Source organism: Tympanuchus pallidicinctus, unplaced genomic scaffold, assembly GCF_026119805.1.
Source record: "Tympanuchus pallidicinctus isolate F22 unplaced genomic scaffold, pur_lepc_1.0 scaffold12, whole genome shotgun sequence".
In the NCBI taxonomy this organism is placed as follows: domain Eukaryota; kingdom Metazoa; phylum Chordata; class Aves; order Galliformes; family Phasianidae; genus Tympanuchus; species Tympanuchus pallidicinctus.
In genome coordinates, this window is record NW_026294637.1 from 12,584,277 (window position 1) to 12,603,706 (window position 19,430).

Below are 19,430 nucleotides of genomic sequence, written 5' to 3' on the forward strand. Positions count from 1 at the left end.
GAACTAACAGAAATAAATTCACATAACACTCAAAGGAACCAAAAAAGACTTTAAATAAAATATTAATAAATATGATAATTACCATAATATCTTCTTGTCTTTAAAACAGCTTAAAATCTTTCCTTTTTTACTTTTGAAAAAGCTACAAGCACTTCTAACTCACACAGCAGCAGAAATCAATACCTAGACACATGTTAAACCACATTTTTTTTTTTATAAACACCAGCAGTAAACAAAAACAACAGAAAAATTCAATCACATCATCAGTAGGATTTTCTTCTTTAGGTGACTAAAACAGTTTCTTACAGAAACTTTTTCCCTTTTTCACATTGTTAATACAAAACAAAAGAACAAAATACCAACCGGTAACTGATAAAGGGGAATATCCACTTGCCCAAGAAAATCATCTCGAGTCTAGAAAAAAACATGAATGAAAAGCACAAAAAGTTTAAAGTCACAGTGTTTTAGAAACAATACTTCAAACCCCTGATAACCCAATAAAGATCTGTGTAAGATCTTCAAGACAGAGCTGAAGCACAGACAAAGGAACTTTTCGCATAGAACAAGGTCTGACTGACTTGGTACCCGAGTCTTGCACAGTCTTGTTTTCCTCAAAATAAATGGCATTTGACAGTGCTATGGGATTTTTAAAATTATTATTATTTAAAATCAAATGGACTACTGCCAATCAAACAGAAGAGAGTTCTTCAGTCAGCATCCCCTATAGAAACGCTGCCTTAAAGGGCAGAAAGTAAAGATGCTGCCATTAGCTATTCCAGTAAAACAGTTGTCATGATATATGCTTAAACAACTGAGCATTTATCACAAAATAACACAGAATTATTTACAGACCTTTCTGCTAGGAATGCCTGAAATCGGTATGAACTTAGGCAGAATGTCTCATATAAGCATCTACTAAATTATTTTTCACTTCAAAATAGTACAGCTAACTGTCAAAAGTAAGAGGAAGTGAGAGTAAGTTTCATCTACAATAAGTGCTTTGGAACTTGCAGCAATTCCAGCTGTCCCAAGCCTGCCAGCAGGAGCCTGAAATACGGCATCTGCCTTATCCCATCTGACATGCCTGTTGACATCTGAAAGTGCACTAAAATTCATTATATCTATGAAAAAATATCATTGGCCTACACTCACCGCAGAGTTTAGCTTTAACATGAAAAATCTGCAGAAGCCTATCCTGATTTAGGATGTCTCGTCAGATGCCCTGATTATAACCAGACAACGAATGCAGCTTCGCCTCTCTCCAGCCTATTCTTTACCACAATTCAGGCATGGACAACAACACACAAAATCATTCTGTGGTTTACTTGTTATCATCGATTTTTTACTTCTACATAAATTAGGATTTTAAGTGGGTCACTACAGCAGTGTCCAAGAGTCATGTCAATGGTCCCATTGCTTCACTTGACTTCCCACTTGATTACAGATGCATAGGCTGTGTAGTTTCAAGTCCACTTACAATTTGAAATCTTTACAAACCTTCACAAAGGCAGGAAAATGTATCACATGGGTCATTTAACACAAATACACACCACCACCTGTGTGCTAAAATCAAAAGGGTGTGAAATATTTAAAGTTTTTGAAGTTCTTGCATAGACAGACTAGCAATTGAAAAAGTCCTCGACACTGTAGCCTGCACAGCCCCCGGATGTTTCATCTTCCTGATTTTTTTTTTTTAAAACAGCTAACAAAAGTTTCAGTGGCTGCTCTTTCCTAAATTTTATTGGTGTACCACAGGCTTTTAATTAAATTCACAATGTAAGGACTTTCACAGTCTTCTTCCCTAAATTTCCATTACCAGCTTCCATATTTCATTGAAATATATTCCTTTCACCTCAAGGCAAAGCTGTGCATTCCAATTTCCTTCTAGCACGGCTATATTTTTAGCTTTCCAAATGCTAAAATTCCCACTCAATTCCACTCAACCTTTTTTGTCTTACTGACAGCATTTGAACACCTCTGATTGTAAAGGATATAGGCCTTTCTTCAAGCAGATATTTCTTCTTCAATAATCCTGGTCCTTTTTTCCCTAGGTCTGTCAGCCCAAGTTTGTCCATTTCATCTTTAAATTGTAGATATACATGGAAAAAGTGCCTCATATTTGTATGAGTTAATTAACAATTCTAACTTAAACTCTAATTTTTATACTCCCAAAAAGCATAATATGCAACTAGACTGCAGAGCTCATCATGTAGTAATGTACTGGAAATGTACAGATACATAACCTTAAATTGAATTTATAGCACCTATGCCTTGTGTCCAGATTCCAAGGAGAAAAAAACCTACTCACAAATAAAACAAAACAAAAACCCTTCCCCTTCTCCCCCCCCCCCAAAAAAAAAAAGCCACCACTTGTTTGTTTTTTTTTTTTAGCTCACAAACTGGTTTGGGATAGAGAGCTACAACAGGTTTTCATATCGGAAGAGTCTGGAGGTTCCCTGACCTAGTAAAGAAAAACTTTCTGTATTATTATAGACCACAAACTTCTGGAAAAAATATGGCTATGAGGTTCTTTTTAAAAAGGCACAGCGCATACCTTAGACACGTTAAAAGGCTTAGTATTTGTAAAGTTCTTGGCAATCCTCAAGTGGAACATGCCTTTCAAATAAATTACTGGAATGTGGGACAAATGTCTGCTGCGTTTTAGAAAACCTCAGAACATTGTGTTTGTTACCAGCGTAATTTTAGTATGTGCTCCTGTTATTCACTTTATTATTCTGCTGTCTCTCCTGCTATTTTTAGTAGAGCTAGCCTCGATAACCAACCTTTAACAGTACTTTCTCCTCCAGCCAGCGAGTAAAATCCTCCAGCTGAGAGTTTTGTTGACCTCCAAACTACTAATACATAGATCAGATAGCAGGAACGCTGCTTAGCAGTGTGCCTCACTCCGACAAGTTGACTAACTGCCTTCAAAGAAGTGCCAAAGAAGCTCTGAAACAGACTTTGCACACATTAACAATTAAATGCCAGTGGAGCTGAAACTGCATGCATCTCTGTTTCACGACAGCAGGCATCCCAGTTCCTTTAGCAAAGACAAGTGAGTCAGTTGTTCTTGTCAACTTGCAACTTCTTGACAGCCAGAGAAGTCAAACTTTCTGCTTGCCAAACCATAAGTGCATAAACCTTTATTAATGATATAGTACGCTAACAAAGAGGTCTTTTATTTTACTGATTCAGTGGTTTAGTCTATAGAAAGTTATTAAAAACATGCAAGGACAGACAGCAGCTGTATCCAACACATTTAAAGAACTTCAGTGCAATGCAAAAGCGAGAGCTCAGAAGGGTACAAGCACTGAAAAACTAATCCAGACATACCTGAATTCCAAAACTCATTCTCATCTACTTTATAAATATATACCTATTAAGCCTTAGAAGTTATGAATAAACCACTAAAAGATGTGCTTATCTGAGTATAACAGCGTCATCACACTGAGTCATACATTAAAGAGCAGTACTTAGAACACTACCCAAAATTTATCAAGTTTGAGGAGACAAAACTGACTTTACTGCCCTCCTTAATTGTTGGATTCATCACAGTACCACTTCAAACAGCTCTTGCACAGATGCTGAAAGAACATATTCTACCATATTCTCTTTTGTGACTAGGGTTTTCTTGTTGTCAGTGCATGAAGTAGATGCTAAGTATATTCTCAGTCCTTTTCTGAACAAACAGCCAGCTAGTTGTACACAAGGTTGGTCTTCAGGCACAATTCTACAGCTGTATAGGAAAAGGAGAAAGCATACAGCTCTTATTCGATGGAACATAAAGTATTGATTCAAACTGAAAAAACAAACAGTGATCCAGACTATCACTGCTTAAGAAAACAAGAGTTCAATAGATCTCTTATAAAACCAACATTCTTTTTGCTTAAACACCCAAACACCAATGTTAGCTACAAGCTTGATGAGAACGAAAAAAGAAACACCCATCCCAACCCAAACAAAACTTTCCTGGACTATAATAACAACTTCAAGTGTTTTTGTGCTGCACTGAGAATATTATTTGGCTCTCTAAAACTCTAAATCAGGAGAATTGAGCTTTTTTCCTTCCACAAAATACTGCCAGCTCACACTATTCATCGTAGGAAAACAGCAAAATTGAATTATCATGGTAAGATCTTACCAAGCTCACGGATTCTAAATGCAGTGTTTTTTCTAATTTGCAAAGCCATAAATTCCTTGTGGCACAGAATTCATTAAAGCCTCAGACTCCTGCATTTTTTATGTGTCAAAGATAAATGGTGAGGGAATTTTTTTGTAAGAAATGTAAGCATTTCTTTTTAATCGGCATTAATGAACAAACACAATTGACAACTACTGAGATAAAAGTGGAGAAAATATCTATTGGTAGAGAGATGGTTATTACACAACTTATGCTCCGGCAGGACTTTCAGCCTGGCTGGCTGCTTCCAGAGGAAGGTGTCAGCATAACATGCCTCAGCAGTTTTACCATCTGTTTAGCAGACAGCACTTAGAAATGACACAAGTTATTTTCACTAATTCCCCCTCACTTCTAGAGATATTTTCAGAACATTCCTGCTCTACAAAGACCAGAGCAAAAATATCCTATTTCTTCATTTACACCTTATACTTTTTATATAGAATCTGTATGCTATGGGTAGATACATTTAAAGTCCATATTTAACCGACAATGACTTTAAAGCATCATTCACATATTACTCCATTTAATGTTTGCTATTTGAAGAACTTGAACTTACACATTCATTAACAGCAATTTAAGATAGGTTTGGGTTTTTTTTGGCATTTGAGATCTCATTTTCACAGGTCACAGGATGATAATTTGTTGTCTTGTATAACCAAAGTATATTTAAGTATAAGAGAGAACAAGTTGAAAGTTAGTAAAGGGTATGTTTTATTCATCAGGAATTTGAGTTCCCTTGATTTTATGCACAGATGTGCCAAGTAAGCTACTATATAAAAAGCAGAAGTATTAGATTTTATAAAAAGTCAAGAGCCAATTCAAATTTGGCCTCCTCTGTTAATCCAGTCAACACTTCAAAAATTATATTAAAAAATAATAATCATAAAGCTGTACCAAATATTTGCTTAGTTACTACTTTGATAATCTGTTTCCAATATCAAGACAGTTAACCTCATAATAGTATAAAAACATAAAACTTTTGCATCTATTTGTGGGAGCTTTTGTGCCAAGTCTTATGACTTCAGTTAAGCTTTGAGAAACAAACTCTTGTAGTAACAATTCCAGCTGCACTTTTTAACCTTGACTAATTAACACCATAAAGGTTAAAACACTCAAAAAATGTAAAACCCTATGAAATGTTTAAAAGCATGTGTAATTTTCTCCCTGAGAAACAGATCAAACCAGATGTGAAAATCTTAATGCACTCATCCAAGGGACTTAATACACAGTCAATTTTTTCTTATTTTGTTATTCAGAGCGTGAAATACAATGAAAATAAAACCAATAATTTGACTGCAAGAAGCCAACAGTCAACCAGACTATCTGCATCACAGTCTCACTCCTGGGAAGTTTATCAGGTGGACTACAACACCACACAGATGCACAGCTGGACTGAGCCTGGAAGCTGCACAGCCGCTCTTCGCAGGCCTAGGCTGGAAAATCTAGAACAGTCATCCAAGATGCACGAGGACCTACAGCAGGGCTGGATGCAGGCTAAATGGTCTCAGGCTACTTCAAAAGTAGTTTAGCAGGTTTCAAAAATTTTTCTTTTCCTTGCTCAAGTCCACTGCTTGCAGCTGCTGACGATCCAACCTGAACAGCAGCACTAGCTCTGGGGCTCCTATCAGCCTGCACCAGAGTGCTGTTGCCAACTGCTGCTGATCGAAGCATAAACCTACTGCCCATCCTGAACAAAGACCAAGGGTAACATGGCTACTGCAGAATGTACTGGCTTGCCTTAAGCTGCTATACTATGTGCAAATGATTAAACTGACCTGCATGAACTCACCATGGATGCCTCAATATGACAGAACATAGTGACTACACAGATAACCCACCTGCAATTCTTCCTACAAGAGCAGTGTGACAACTTACTTTAGATAAGCTCAACATTTCTTACTAATATTACTCAATGCTTCTCACAACATTGTTTTCAATAATCTATAATTTGCCAGATGTTAACTACACTGGATTTATCCATCTTAAGTTTAATATTTGTTCCAAATTGAACTTATAAATAATGTAGTAATGAACAACAAGTACCTAAGGCAGAAACTATTTTTTAAAGTACTGTTGTTAGTTAGTTATGGAACTTTTCTTTCTCTTTTGAAATCCCCTGTGCTTTCATGCCACTGAACAAAACCTTCTTCCTTACGCCACAAAAATCACAGATTGCCAGAGAAGCCAGATAGGTCTAGCTAAACGTCTAGTTTCTTCCCATACTCCTTTTCTCCAGTAGTTTTAGTGCTCCATTTACATTTTATTACCACAGAATCACAGAATGTCAGGGATTGGAAGAGACCTCAAAAGATCATCTAGTCCAATTCTCCTTCTGGAGCTGGAACACAATGTCCTATCTTCAATGACTTCAATTAAAGCTTGCATATGATTCCAACCAGAAACTTGCAGATGTCATTAAATTGCTTGCTTATGATAGACCCAAAGCAGCCCTAGGTCTTAGACAGTAATTGTAACCATCTGTAGACTTTTCAGATTACCTTAAACTGCTGTGATACAAAGACAGTGAGTGAGTGATCTATTAAAACAGAGATGATTATAGATCCATAAACTAGCGCTGAAATAAGCTACAAACACTTTGCTGGCTGTGTTCCTAAAGCAGCAAGTTCTGTTCGTCACAAGGAGGGATGAAGAAAGTTCATTTGAAACAGAGACACTTCACAGAAATGCAGGGCAGTCCCCTTCAGACAAGGGTAAAAGACAAGTTGTAAGCCAGTGACTCACTTAAGAATACCAGTCTGTCCTACTTGCTTGCTCAATCTGTGAATATCATCCACTTCTAGAAAACACGTGTTGGAATGCACAAGAAAACTTCCAGCCCAGGCTGATGGGAGAACTGTAAAGCATTTCTCCCATTTGATCCTAGGTGGCTGCAAGAGCTGGGCAGACACCAGACAGCCTAATCGCCAGAATAATGTTCTACATAGACTTGTATCCTTTCCCTACTGTGGCCAAGAACAGATGCTAAAGAGATAATAAAAGCAGTAGTTAATAGTACAACCTCCAGCACATCCTCCAGATTCCAACTAATCACTGATTAGTTACTTTTTCTGTGTTTAGAATGCAATACACTGTGATGGACCTTTCAACTTACCCAGCCTCTTTTTGAAATCCATTTCTATTTTGGTACCCATAGCTTCTTGCAACAGCAACGTAGTAGAGAATATATTTGTGATACAAGAGTAAGTTCTGTTTACATTCTCCTCCCTTGAACTGTAATTTTACAAAACACCCTTTATATCACTCCCTCCTCCTTCCCTCTCCATGCTGAAAAGCTCCTGGCCTACTTCACATCTCCTCACAAAGAACTCCTCGCAATCTTGTGACCTCTGACTGTATTTTCCTAGCTCTTTTATGGACACTTTCTGAAAGAAGATGACCAGAAATAATCACATCACATGTGGATTTGTACAACACCATTACGGCATTTTAAATTTTGTTACCTTATTACTTGTTTATTACTTTATTATATCCTAACATTTTATTTGACTTTTAGCTGTCAACCAGATGAGAGTTTGCCATTATCAGTAAGTCACTCACCATGACAAAATACTACTTGACCACTATTACAGGCCATTACCATGCATACATCATTAGCTTTTTTCCCCATGTACATTACATGGTATTCATCAACACTGATTTTTTAATCACCCATTTTACCCATTCAGTCACTCACTGCCACAGAATTTTTTGCAACTTCAGAGCTGACAACTTAATTCTCACTTCTATTTCTTATCTTTTAATTAGTAATTAATGTTATGAATGAAGAAACATTTTCCACACTTGTGCCATGAGATCATTTTTCAAAACATCTGCCAGGGGTTCTTCACAAATATTTTGAACATTTAAGCGTCCTGTGTAGAGCAGTAGCTCATAATTCTCTTTCTTTCCCCTCCAGTCATTTTAAAATACTGGCATACTACCTGCCACCCTCCTTCAGAAAGGCAATCTAACACATCAAAAAGTATTTCATTTTGTTAGTATTTCAGCAACCTCAGCTTCTTGACAGTTCTTCAGAGGTATGTTCAGCTCTGCTGTCTTACGTCATAATGCTTACAAAGGCTATGATTTCCAAATCACCACAATATTTTTCAATAAATGAATTTCTATAATTCAGTGTGTTGTAGTTTCAGCTTCTCACAGAAAGCAAAAGCAATGTACCACTCAAATAAATAAATAAATAAATAAATAAATACATAAAATTTAAAAAGCATCCCAGTAATGATCACTGCCTTGTATCTGAAAGCCTGCAAGTTATTTGGCAGATCAGAATTGAAGGAAACAATGTCTCCACCTTGCTTCCCAAGCAAGTTCTACTTTATAACACATTCTTCACATATTGTTCATTAAGCCTCAAAGAGAGAGTAACCATAGTCACTGACTACACATTAAGGAAGCCACACCATCAATTTTACCAATTCTCTTGTGGTAGATCAAAAGGACCATGAACCAGCCTGAAGGCAGGGTAATTAAAAATGTATATAGTTTTAGCCCTCCCTTTTGTTGGCATGTGAAAAACCTACCCACATTCAGTTCAACTGCAGACTATAAGAATGAAGCTAATTATAATTTGTGCAGAGCACAAAAATTACTTCTTAATATATATTGTAATTTTTGCTGCTGACTAAAAAGCTCTAGAGTTTTAATATATAGGGCTGGAAAAGCACACTGCTGCAGTCAAAACAGTGTCCATTACAGCATGACCATATCCTGAATGTTACTGGTTCATTATTGCCAAATGCAACTCGGGCTCTCCTTGACTGACCTGATAAACCACAACATAGCAACAGGCAATAGACAGTCCTGTAACACGAGCCTTCAGGACATGCAATACTGAACAATATGAACACTACTAGGTGATGGTGTTATCATAACATAATAAATAATACAGAGATGTCAATTTGTGATTTGCCCTTTACTGCCTCTTGCTTCTCCTGACCCTTTTTCATCTTACTTCTTTGCACAAATCTGAAACACTGACAACATCCATGCAGCCCCTCTGCTTAATATGCAAAGAGACAGATGGAAACAAGCCACAGTTGTCTTCCCCTTTCTCATCACACTATGAGTACAGACTGGGGGTTTAATGGATTCAGAGCAGCCCTGTGGAGAAGAACCTGGAGGTCCAATTTTTCATCCCCCTGTACATGAGCTAAAAGCGCATGCTCAAAAAAAAAAAAAAAAAAAAAAAAAAAAGCCAGCTGTATCCTGGGCTGCACCAAAAAAAGGACAGGCAGGCCATCTACCCTGCTCTTGGGAAGCTCCATCTGGAGTACTGTATTCAGGCCCGGAGCTGCCAAAACAAGAAAGACAAGGAGCTGTTGGAAAGCTTTGTCTTTAAAAGGGAAAGAGCTGAGAAAATGCTGAGTGCTGAGGTTGTTCAGTCTGGAGAAGGCTCTAGGGAGACCTTCCAGCAGCCTTTTGATACTTAAAGGGAGTTAAGAAAGGTGGAGAGAGACTTCTTAGGAAGAGCCCGTAGTGACAGGACAAAGAATAATGGCTTTAAACTAAAAAAGGGTAAATTTAAATGAGATATAAGGAAGACGTTCTTCACTATGAGAGTGGTGAGACACTGAGACGGACTGTGGCAAAGCTGTGAATGCTCCATCCTTGGAAGCATCCAAGGACAGGTCAGACCTGGCTTTGTGCAACTTGATCTAGCAAAAGGTTATCTTTAAATGTCCCTTCCAACCCAAATCATTCTATGGTTCTGCAACCAGCTCAGCACTACCTTGTGATACAAGTTTAACTGTGGGAACAAAGATCTTCCACACACAAGTTTTGGTCCCCTCAGCATGTACAGATCAGCTGGAGAGACTACTAGTGAAGAGGGACAACCTCATGCACAACCTCCTCCAATTATTTCTCCAAGATTTAAATTATTGAGCTGCTGATTGTATTTAACACTTTTCATGCTACTATTGCTGAAAGATTCAAACAACATGCACTTTTAAAAATGCAAAATGTAGTTTCACAACTTGAGGAAAATAGCTCAGGAGTTCCAACTTGGTCTTTTTTCCTCCCCTAAATTGACAGCATATACCATCTCTGAAGACTTTTGCTTCAAGTGCATTTCATTCAATAAAGATAAAACTTAAGGAAAACTACTTGCAAGCAAGAAAGGAAGACAACACAATGATTCTGTTAATGGTATAACAAATATTGTAAAGGCGTACCGTTGCTAAAATATTTGCAAGCAGATTCATGATATACTTCTTCCAACCAGCAGTGACAGCGTCTTCGAATTGTTAGTTTCAACATGGACATCAGCATAACCTCATATTTGTGGAAGGTATCAGCACAGATTTTTTCTTCTGTGTTGAAACATTTGTTCATAGTCAACAAGGAGTGGAACTGTAGTCACTGCCCTTCCTCTCTCTCTTCCATGTCCACACATGCAATATGACATAGAACCTGCTTCCTTACTCACTCCTACCCTCCTACTTCATACTACTGATATCAAAGTGCTTTAGTGTAGACTTATTCCTACCATAAGAAACACGTGCACTGGAAAATAATATTACAAACAAATACGAAGCCAAGGACAACGTTCAGTGATGAAACTGTGGACTTGTATGCCTCTTCCTCTTGCTTTGTATAAATGAAATTCCATTATCTACTGCAGAATCTATTCAACATATTTCCAGTAAAGATCAGCAGTGGCATGCATGCCATCATCATTCCCCGTATTTTTAAATTTAATTAAAAATAATCCAAGGCCAGTTGTCACAGAAATTGGGTTTTGATTTTTATTTATTTATTTTAAGTCAGCCTTTAACAAGCTGTTGATTATAGAAAGCACGAAACCTGATACTAGGTGGCTGAGGGCTAGTAGCTAGGCACATAAGAAAAGAATGCATAGAGCTCTCACTGCTTCAGACCCTGCAGTCCCTGACCAAAGCACTGATTTGATTTCATGACTGCTCTGTACAGATAGCTGACATTACTAAACGCTACTCCAGTATCAACTTGTTAAATTTGAACTCAGACTCAGCATATCAATATACTAGGCCAGACTAACTGGAGTCAAGAGAAATATTTTGGGACTTGTTTATTTTTAAATGACTCACAACACACCATGATAATTAATTGGACTATATAATTAAATGATTGCCATAGAATCCATTGTATCTGTCAAAGGCTGTAATAGCAAATACAAAATTATTCCTCTAGCATACTCTAGTGAATTGCTGGACTGTCGCGAAGTCAACTACAGCTTTTGCTTGGTTTGCTGGGGGGCTTTTAATTCTTTTAAATAACACGTTTGATAGGAAATGGTATACAAAGATCTCAGAAGTGATATGGCTCTGTGCCTTTCAGAAGAATGTGGAAAAAGAACACTAATATAAAGCCTTTCTTATCCAGTTTTCTGATGTTAGAGATCTTTTTAATTTGTGGAAATGGCACAAATTATGTATTTGGCATAAGTCAAATTTCTGCAAATACACAATAGGTACAAAACTGCCATAATTTGGGATTCAGATTCTTGATATATAAAGTATTTTAAAAAGTGAAATCTGGCCTGGATTTCCTGACAATCCACTCTGAACACCATTTCCAAGAACTGAAACCAACTATTTATCAGTTCAGTGATGTTCTCCAGAAACACTGACAGAATAATCCTGAACTTGGATGTTATCTAAATTAAATGTAGTAAAATTCATTTGGTATTTAAATATATTTTACATATTAAATGACATTAAACACAGAAGCCAACAGTGAAATGTACTTGAAATGCATGACTCAAAAAAAAAACAAACTGAAGAAGAGAAAACATGTTAAGTATAACTAGATCCAGACTCTTAAAATGCCATAATCTGTTTGTGCTTATTGTGGAATTTGCCATCAGCTTTACCGTGAGATTTTGGAGGAGGAATCAACAAAGAGCATGGTGATTTCCACTGATCCACTGTGAACTTCATAACGAAGCTTAAACCAGGACCAGAATTTTTACAAGTATATGACTTTTTAGGCAAAAAGCAAATTAAAAAAATAAAAATAAAAAAATCAAAAGTAGTAAGTCATCAGGCAATGGCAATGGAAATTACAGGATAGTATCTTCAAGGTAATAATATTAGTAGTTCAGTACGGAACTGTCAGATCTTTGGCCTAAAACCCATTACTTCAATAAGCAAATTAAGACTACAGTAATTTGAATTAATGGACAATGAGTTCTTAAAACTTGAAATAACTTTTCTAAGTATTATTGCTCTTTCATCAGCATTCACAATAGTAATAGTAAATAATATTCAGCTTGTTCAAGACTTCACAACCTCATTTAAACAAGTCCTAAAATTCACATTTCATACAGTTTATGCTTTACAAACAATACAAACTGCTTCAAGACCAAACTCTTCCAAAATTTAGTTAGACATAAGTTTCATTACCAAAAAATATATTTAAAATAACTTTCTAGAGCTGAGTACTATAATTTGGACAGCAATGTTGTTGGGAGAGATATTAAGTTACAGCGTCCTGCTCAGACTGAAGAAGTGGTTGGAAGAGAAAAAAAATAAAAGGAAAGGAAACTGAAAATTCCTGTGGTTCAGGGTGTATACAGAAACAAACGGTATTTACAATTTCTCTGTTCAAATATAACTTATCTTTAATCTTACATAGAGTATCTTTCATTCTGAAAATAAAGGCTACATGAAATAAACCTGAAAGACTTCTTCACAGTGATTTATGCATTTCTGCCAACTTTAAATGCAATGTTAATCATTACTGTAATTGAGCTAGAAAGTTATGTATTTAAAACTTTACAAAACTGAAGCTTAGTTATTTAGACATTGAAGTTATTTAAACAAGAAAATCCCTTCAGGTTCATGTAAGCAGGAAATTGTTTATAATATAGTAAAATATCTGTATTTAATATATGACAAATTCACCAAAAAGAGCACCATATTCTAAGAATCAAATCTAAAAAATGAGTGTTGTGCATAATATAAAAATTAATTTCTGCAGTGATGACAGTTTGACAACAAGGAAATTCTGAAATAGCTGTGTTTAAAGTCTTGATTATAATTTTTTTTAATTTTAAATTTATAATTTTAATTTCAGCTGTAGAAGACTGAATTTTCTATAAGTCAGAACACTCACCTTATGAGGCCTCCACAAAGAAGTGCTAGATATTTCCCTTTTAGAGGTTCCATATCTTTTCTTAACACCACTTGTTTTTCCTTCGTTCCCAGCTTTGAACTGTATGTGCAACTGAGACGTCCCTGCATTATGACACTTGTATTTAAGACTGGATAAACAGCAAGAAACTTTCTGACGTGATCCTTCCAATGAAACACTTCTTTGCAAAACATGGTGGGCTTTGCTCATCTGTGCATTCGGTCTTCCCAGTTCGTTTATATTCATCTGGTATTCTGAATCTATTTTTGAGGGTAAACATGCAGATGTGCTGCGTGCCAGTTTTAAAGGAGGGTATTTTGCACTGGAGTTCAGATTTAACTCTTGACTGCAACAGCCATTAACCATTTCACTGCTTGATGCAAATGCTCTTGGAGTCAGATGAACTGAAATACATGAGAGGCTGTCAGCTATTTCTTCACGAGCTGCCTGCTCAGAACTGTTCAAAATTTGACTTTTGTCCTGTAATGATGTATGCGAGTAAAGAGGTCTTATGTCTCTAGCTTCACCAGATGCGCAAACTGTTTTAGACAGTCGAAGTCCATTGACTGCTGTTGAAAGGAATCCCTTGGAAACAGTTTGATCTTCCTTACGTGCCAGCTCACTAGGAAAAATAATCAGTTTATGTGATGTTTGATAGGCACCTTTATGTGGCATCTGACCTGAGGTTACTGGAGACGCTGGAGGAGTACTGGAAGGACTTCTGGGGAAAATTACCAACGATGAACACCGCCGCAGAGGAACTTTAGTTTTCTTCCTCACTGACAAAGCTTCTTGGTCAAAAGCTGTATTAATTCTACACACTTCTATTTCTTCCTGAGATGAACTGTTTCTGTATGGGCTATATTTGTTTGCAGCGTTTCCATATGACGAATCACTGTGTACAACACTACAACAGAAAGAACCACCGCTTGTCAAGAGAGTGCCGCTGCCGCTGTCACTGATGATGCTGTTACTATACGAACCTCCATCGCTCGTGGTGCTTGCACATGACCCATAGTCACTGCCAGCACTGCTGAAGGATCCATTGTCACTGGCTGCAGTACTGTTAAGACTGCCGATGCACACAGCAGTATTGCTCAGCTGGCTATCGTTAGCTTGATGATCAACCACAGTTCTAACGCCATGATTTCCCTCATTACAAATACCGATGAATGAAGCATCGCTGCCAGTAGCTGCAGCATCACCAGACCGAAAACATCCACTGTACCTTCTAGATTGCAGAGAAATGTGCAGTGATGTGCTCTTTTTTTTCTGCAGTGAAGAAATAGTTGCATTTCCCTCTTGATTAATTACTTGCTGCATTACAGGTGCACATGCAACTTGTCTAGAAGCCAGCTTCATTTGTGTAACATTAGGTCCAGAATTCTGTGTCTTTTTGAAGTACGTTTGATTGTTACTATCCAAAACATCTTCGGAGGTTTCCGATAACAGATCTGTGTTTCTTCTTTGGGTTGCAAAATGCAATCTTAACCGTCGTGCCATTTGTTCTCATTTCCATGCATATTAGCAAATTAAAACCACAAAGATCCTTCAGCAGAAAGTCTACAAGCAGCTGCAGAGAACCTGGAGCTACTACATCACAACAGTAAAAGCCCATAAAAGAAGTTGCAAGCTTTGTCCTAATTTCTACAAGACAGTAGTGTTAAGAAAAAAGATATTGTACCTCTTGAAATCAGTCAGCCATTTGTTGAAGTGCAGTTTCTGGACCGTCTTTGATTGCTCGCAGTCAGAAAGCATTCATTTATAAAGCACTTACATTCCAGAGACCTTAGCTGCAACGTACTGACAAACACTATCAACCTTGTTTCAATTATACCTTCTGCAATTTGCATATATGAATATAATAATAACCTCCCAGCACTTTCAAGTTTAAAACAGCAGCTTCTGCTGCAGCTGCACTAGCTGAGTCAATGTGTCCGTACTTTCCCCAGCAGCGTATGACTACTAATATTTTTACCCATAGGTTTAGAATTACAGGAAGTTGGTAGGAATGAAATCCCATATAATTGAGTATCAAGTCTGGGATTGAATTTCCAAATAGTAGCCATGCTAGCAAACTGCTGAGGTCTGACTTATGCATAAACCAGCGAAATAACCCTTCTCCTAAAACAGTTTTTCTAGGCTATTTAAACAAAACTTGAAAGAAACCTGGCATTACCTAACAATCTGCATTCTGTTTAACCAATCACACTTTGCAAAGATTTCCACACAGTGAAAAGCTCTCCTACCACTTAGTTTATATTTTTTAGTGAGATGCCTCTAAATTTGAAGCACAACAAGACATTCTGATTAATAATTCAGCACTTACTTCCAGCCTGCCATATTCAATAATATATTTTAACCTTCCCAAATTACAGCTGTCGAAGGTAGAAAGAAACAAAATATTCTTACAGTGCAAAGCAAACTACCATCTTGTTTGCTGGAAGCCCAGAATAAGTGGACATTCATTACAGTTCAATATGGAATGCAAATGTATGCCCAGCTACATAAGCTACAGAACACTGAGAGAATTATGCACTACAATAAATATGGTTACTGAACACAATTACAGAGGAAAGCCATTCTGTACAATTACATATAAGCTGTCATCTACATCCATAGCTAACTACTAAGATTTGGTTTTTTTTATTCAGTAAAACAATCAAAAAGAACATCATATAAAGAAACTAACATACAGTCATCTCTTGAAAGAATAACAGGACTTTGAGCTCCTACAAATGTTTCACTGTCTCATCATCTGGAAAGGCCCTTTGCTGGCATCTAGTGGGACGTCTGAAAAAAGGCAATCTTGTCATTTAATATATATTTTTCCTTTATTTTGTGTGTGTTCCCTCCTCTTCCCCCCCCCCTTTTTTTTCTGAAACATATTTCATATGAACGTACTTATGAATACAGGAGCCATATATAAATATGCATATACAGTACAAAACACTACCAGACTAGCATGAAATTACTTAGTGCCGCTGAGAAAGTGCAAACAGAGGAGAACACTAGGCCATTTATACTTTTATAGGTCACACTACTAGATTTTTTCTGCCCCGTATTTATTTAACCTTTGCTGTATTTTAAGCTAGAAGGTAATAAAATTAACATTTAAACCTCCTTCCCAAATAAGAGCCAAGAATCCAATTCACAGTACTCTGTTTGCAAGCAACAAATTTGTTTTCTAATTATACTCCAGGGCTTACTTAACCTCCATTACCTGAATTCCATGATTAGAATGCAGCAGTAAATGAATACTACCTTATTCATAAAAGCCAACAAATACAATAGTTCATCTATTTCATTATGCTTCACCAGCTGGATTTCTTCTAATGTTATGTGCTGAAGCAGGAAGAAAAGTAAAATACCATAAAAGCTTTTTTGGTCACAGTTTTAAAAGAGTCACCGTTGAACTACAAGCAATATATCTTAAAAAGTGCACACCCTAAACTATGTGAAGGAAAAGCAAACAATGCAGTTCTTCAAGAATCTTTCTATCCCAACAATACACCTATTAGCAGCACAGTTTGCAACACGTTAGTTTCATATACAACAAACTACAACAGTTTTACTGGACATACTGTTTTCAGTAATCAGTAAGTTAGACATTAGGACATATTAGTGATAAAATCCGTGCTGCAGGACTTCCAATTTATGCCAGACTTTGAAGAGGATTTTTGAGCTAAGTTTTCAGGAAAGCAACATAACTTAAAAACAAGAAAAAATTTCAAGCTTCAATTTCTCTCCATAAGCTAAGGAGAATCAAAACACATGGGACAGAATTCTACAAAGAGGAAGACGGTCCCACAACTGTTATCAGCTTACATCTACATTTTAAACAGCTGTCCAACAGACAGAACAAAGAATGACTGATCAATATTCAAGCCCACTATAACCAATGAAAATGAAACACCTTTTGAGCACAGCTGCATACACATCCTTGTGAAAATGCATGAGGAATCCATGATTTTTGACATGAGAAGATAACAGAAGTGAGCAAGTCTGTCAATCCCCAGGAATCACGGCTACGGTAATGATTTGACCAACTGAAGTAGTTCAAGACATGTGGGACAGAAATTTAGTGTTCACCTAACAGAAAGCAAGCCAAATAGAAATAGAAAAACAGCCTTTTCCACTGATTGAATGAGGAGAAGGGAAAGATTTAAAAAAAATGTTATCACAGAACTCCACGGTGAGTGATTAGGTCATGCTGCTCTGACCTTCAAACTCAGTCACACAAAGGAAACAAAGCACTATTCCACATTGATGCCAAAGCCTTCTTGATTCCTCCTCCATAAGCAAAGAGGTCAAACAACTCATCTATTTTCTATTAGAGAATGAACAACAAGGAATTCTCTTAGTGGAAACTAGAAACCTCTGCTTTTTCCCCTTAATTTAGGCGTCTGATTTTCTAGTCACGTCTCCTGACTTCCACTTGGTGGCAGTAAGGATCCAATGACTATGGACAGTGCTTCAAGCGCTGCAGCACTTAACAGCACTTCGAGACTAGCTTCCACACATCTTGACACATAGACAACAAATTCTGGTGATTCCATTTAAATTCCTTTAAATATCTGAAATATCTGGGACAAGAAACACCACCAGCCAACAATAAAATGACTTGGCTATAGTGTGATGGCTACAACCAAGAAATAAAGCTCTCCTTTTATAAATGCAATTATTCAAAAGCAATCAGACTTTTATTTGCAGACATTTTCACTCTTGCAACCATTAGCAAAATAGCACCTCCATAAAGGATACAACAGATTACTGACAATACAGACAGCGTTACAAAAATTATGAAAGGGTTTTTGCTTCTAACACATTCCTCAGAATTTCCTTTGAAGAAATTCTTCAAAATGGCTATCAGAGCAAAACAGTGTCTGAAGTGCAAACTAAACTGCACTCAAGTCTCTCCAATTAGGTTCTATTGAAGAAAAAGTATATATTCTAGTGAGACAGAATGTCTGTTAAACAGGCCTACAACACAAGCGTTAGCCTTAGTAATTCACAATTGAGCACACAGGCAGGAAGAAAGGAGGACTCTTCACATAGGAAATGAGAACATGGTCAGGAGTTACAATTTCACCAAGGACACAAATGCACAAGCTATCCCTACTTCATTTATGATATCTCATTCAGAGAATAACAAGATAACACTCCAGTGTCCATTTGTTGACGAAGAAAAAGCACGTGATTTCTGTCCTGCTACTCCTTCATGCGATTGAAGAAAATGCCCCCACATATACAAACATCTACACTTTCAACACTACTTTGTAGGAAAAAAATAAGCATTCGGTAGAGAGCTTTCAGTGTCACAGAACGACTCTGCCATACCGCTGGAGAAGCAGTGTAAGAAAAAACTCTTCTGAGTTAAAGCATGTTAGAAGTTCAGAGTAACAGCCTCATTACCTCAGAATTACATCTTCCTTTGGGTTGTTTTTGTTTTGTTTTGTTTTTTTTCTCCAGGTATTCTTTTTAAATTATTTTAATTTTGAACACTGAATCCTGATGAGGTTATTTTCACTGAAGCCTTTATTAAAGTGCAATATTAATATATAAGGACCTACCAAACGGTTTTCATCAAACACTTCAAAAAGGAGCCTGTGTTTCTGAGGATTAACCTAAGAAAAAGAAAGATGTTAACAGTTAAAATACCTGTGGAATTCCACTGTTGGTGTCTTTAAGACAAATGACATATTCCTTTCCTCCTGCATAAGCACAGGAAGACTAATAAAAACCCAAAATTAAAACACGGTTTCTCATAGAGCTTGGTATGAGAGTTCAAGAATGTATCGTTGCTTTTACATATATCAAAGTAAAAACTAAAGGATGCTGGCATCCAGATTATAATTTTTTTTTCCTCCAATAACAGTGGCTCAGAGTGTATGTAAGCACATTGGTTTAACTAGAGGTCTAAAAGGACCAAGAAGTATTTTCCAACATTGAGATACATAACCTAAATATATTTATGATTAAGTTTACAGATGGCAAACTAGTGAACCACGTGTTGTTCTTTTATGGAATAAAACCAATGGTTTATCTTTATCAATCAACCAAGAAGTCTTAGACAACACCACAGCAAAGAAAATTAAAACATCAGTCAGAAAGA

The 19,430-nt window shown here is 36.8% G+C and overlaps 1 protein-coding gene across 3 annotated transcripts in view; it reads right to left on the reverse strand.

The window, feature by feature from the left end:
- Window positions 1–19,430, reverse strand: part of NEDD4 (NEDD4 E3 ubiquitin protein ligase) — a 49,948-nt gene that overhangs the window by 23,001 nt on the left and 7,517 nt on the right. For 2 of the 3 annotated variants that reach the window (XM_052671738.1, XM_052671737.1), the window contains 2 exons: window positions 18,889–18,942; window positions 364–414 (listed from right to left, as the gene is read on the reverse strand). Coding sequence is in view for 2 of the 3 variants with exons in the window: in XM_052671737.1 (XP_052527697.1) it covers window positions 364–414; window positions 18,889–18,942 (105 nt within the window). In the remaining variant the exon portion in view is untranslated. Of the gene's footprint in view, window positions 1–363; window positions 415–13,297; window positions 16,037–18,888; window positions 18,943–19,430 lie in introns of those variants that run through there. The other variant, XM_052671736.1, reaches the window with a different exon arrangement.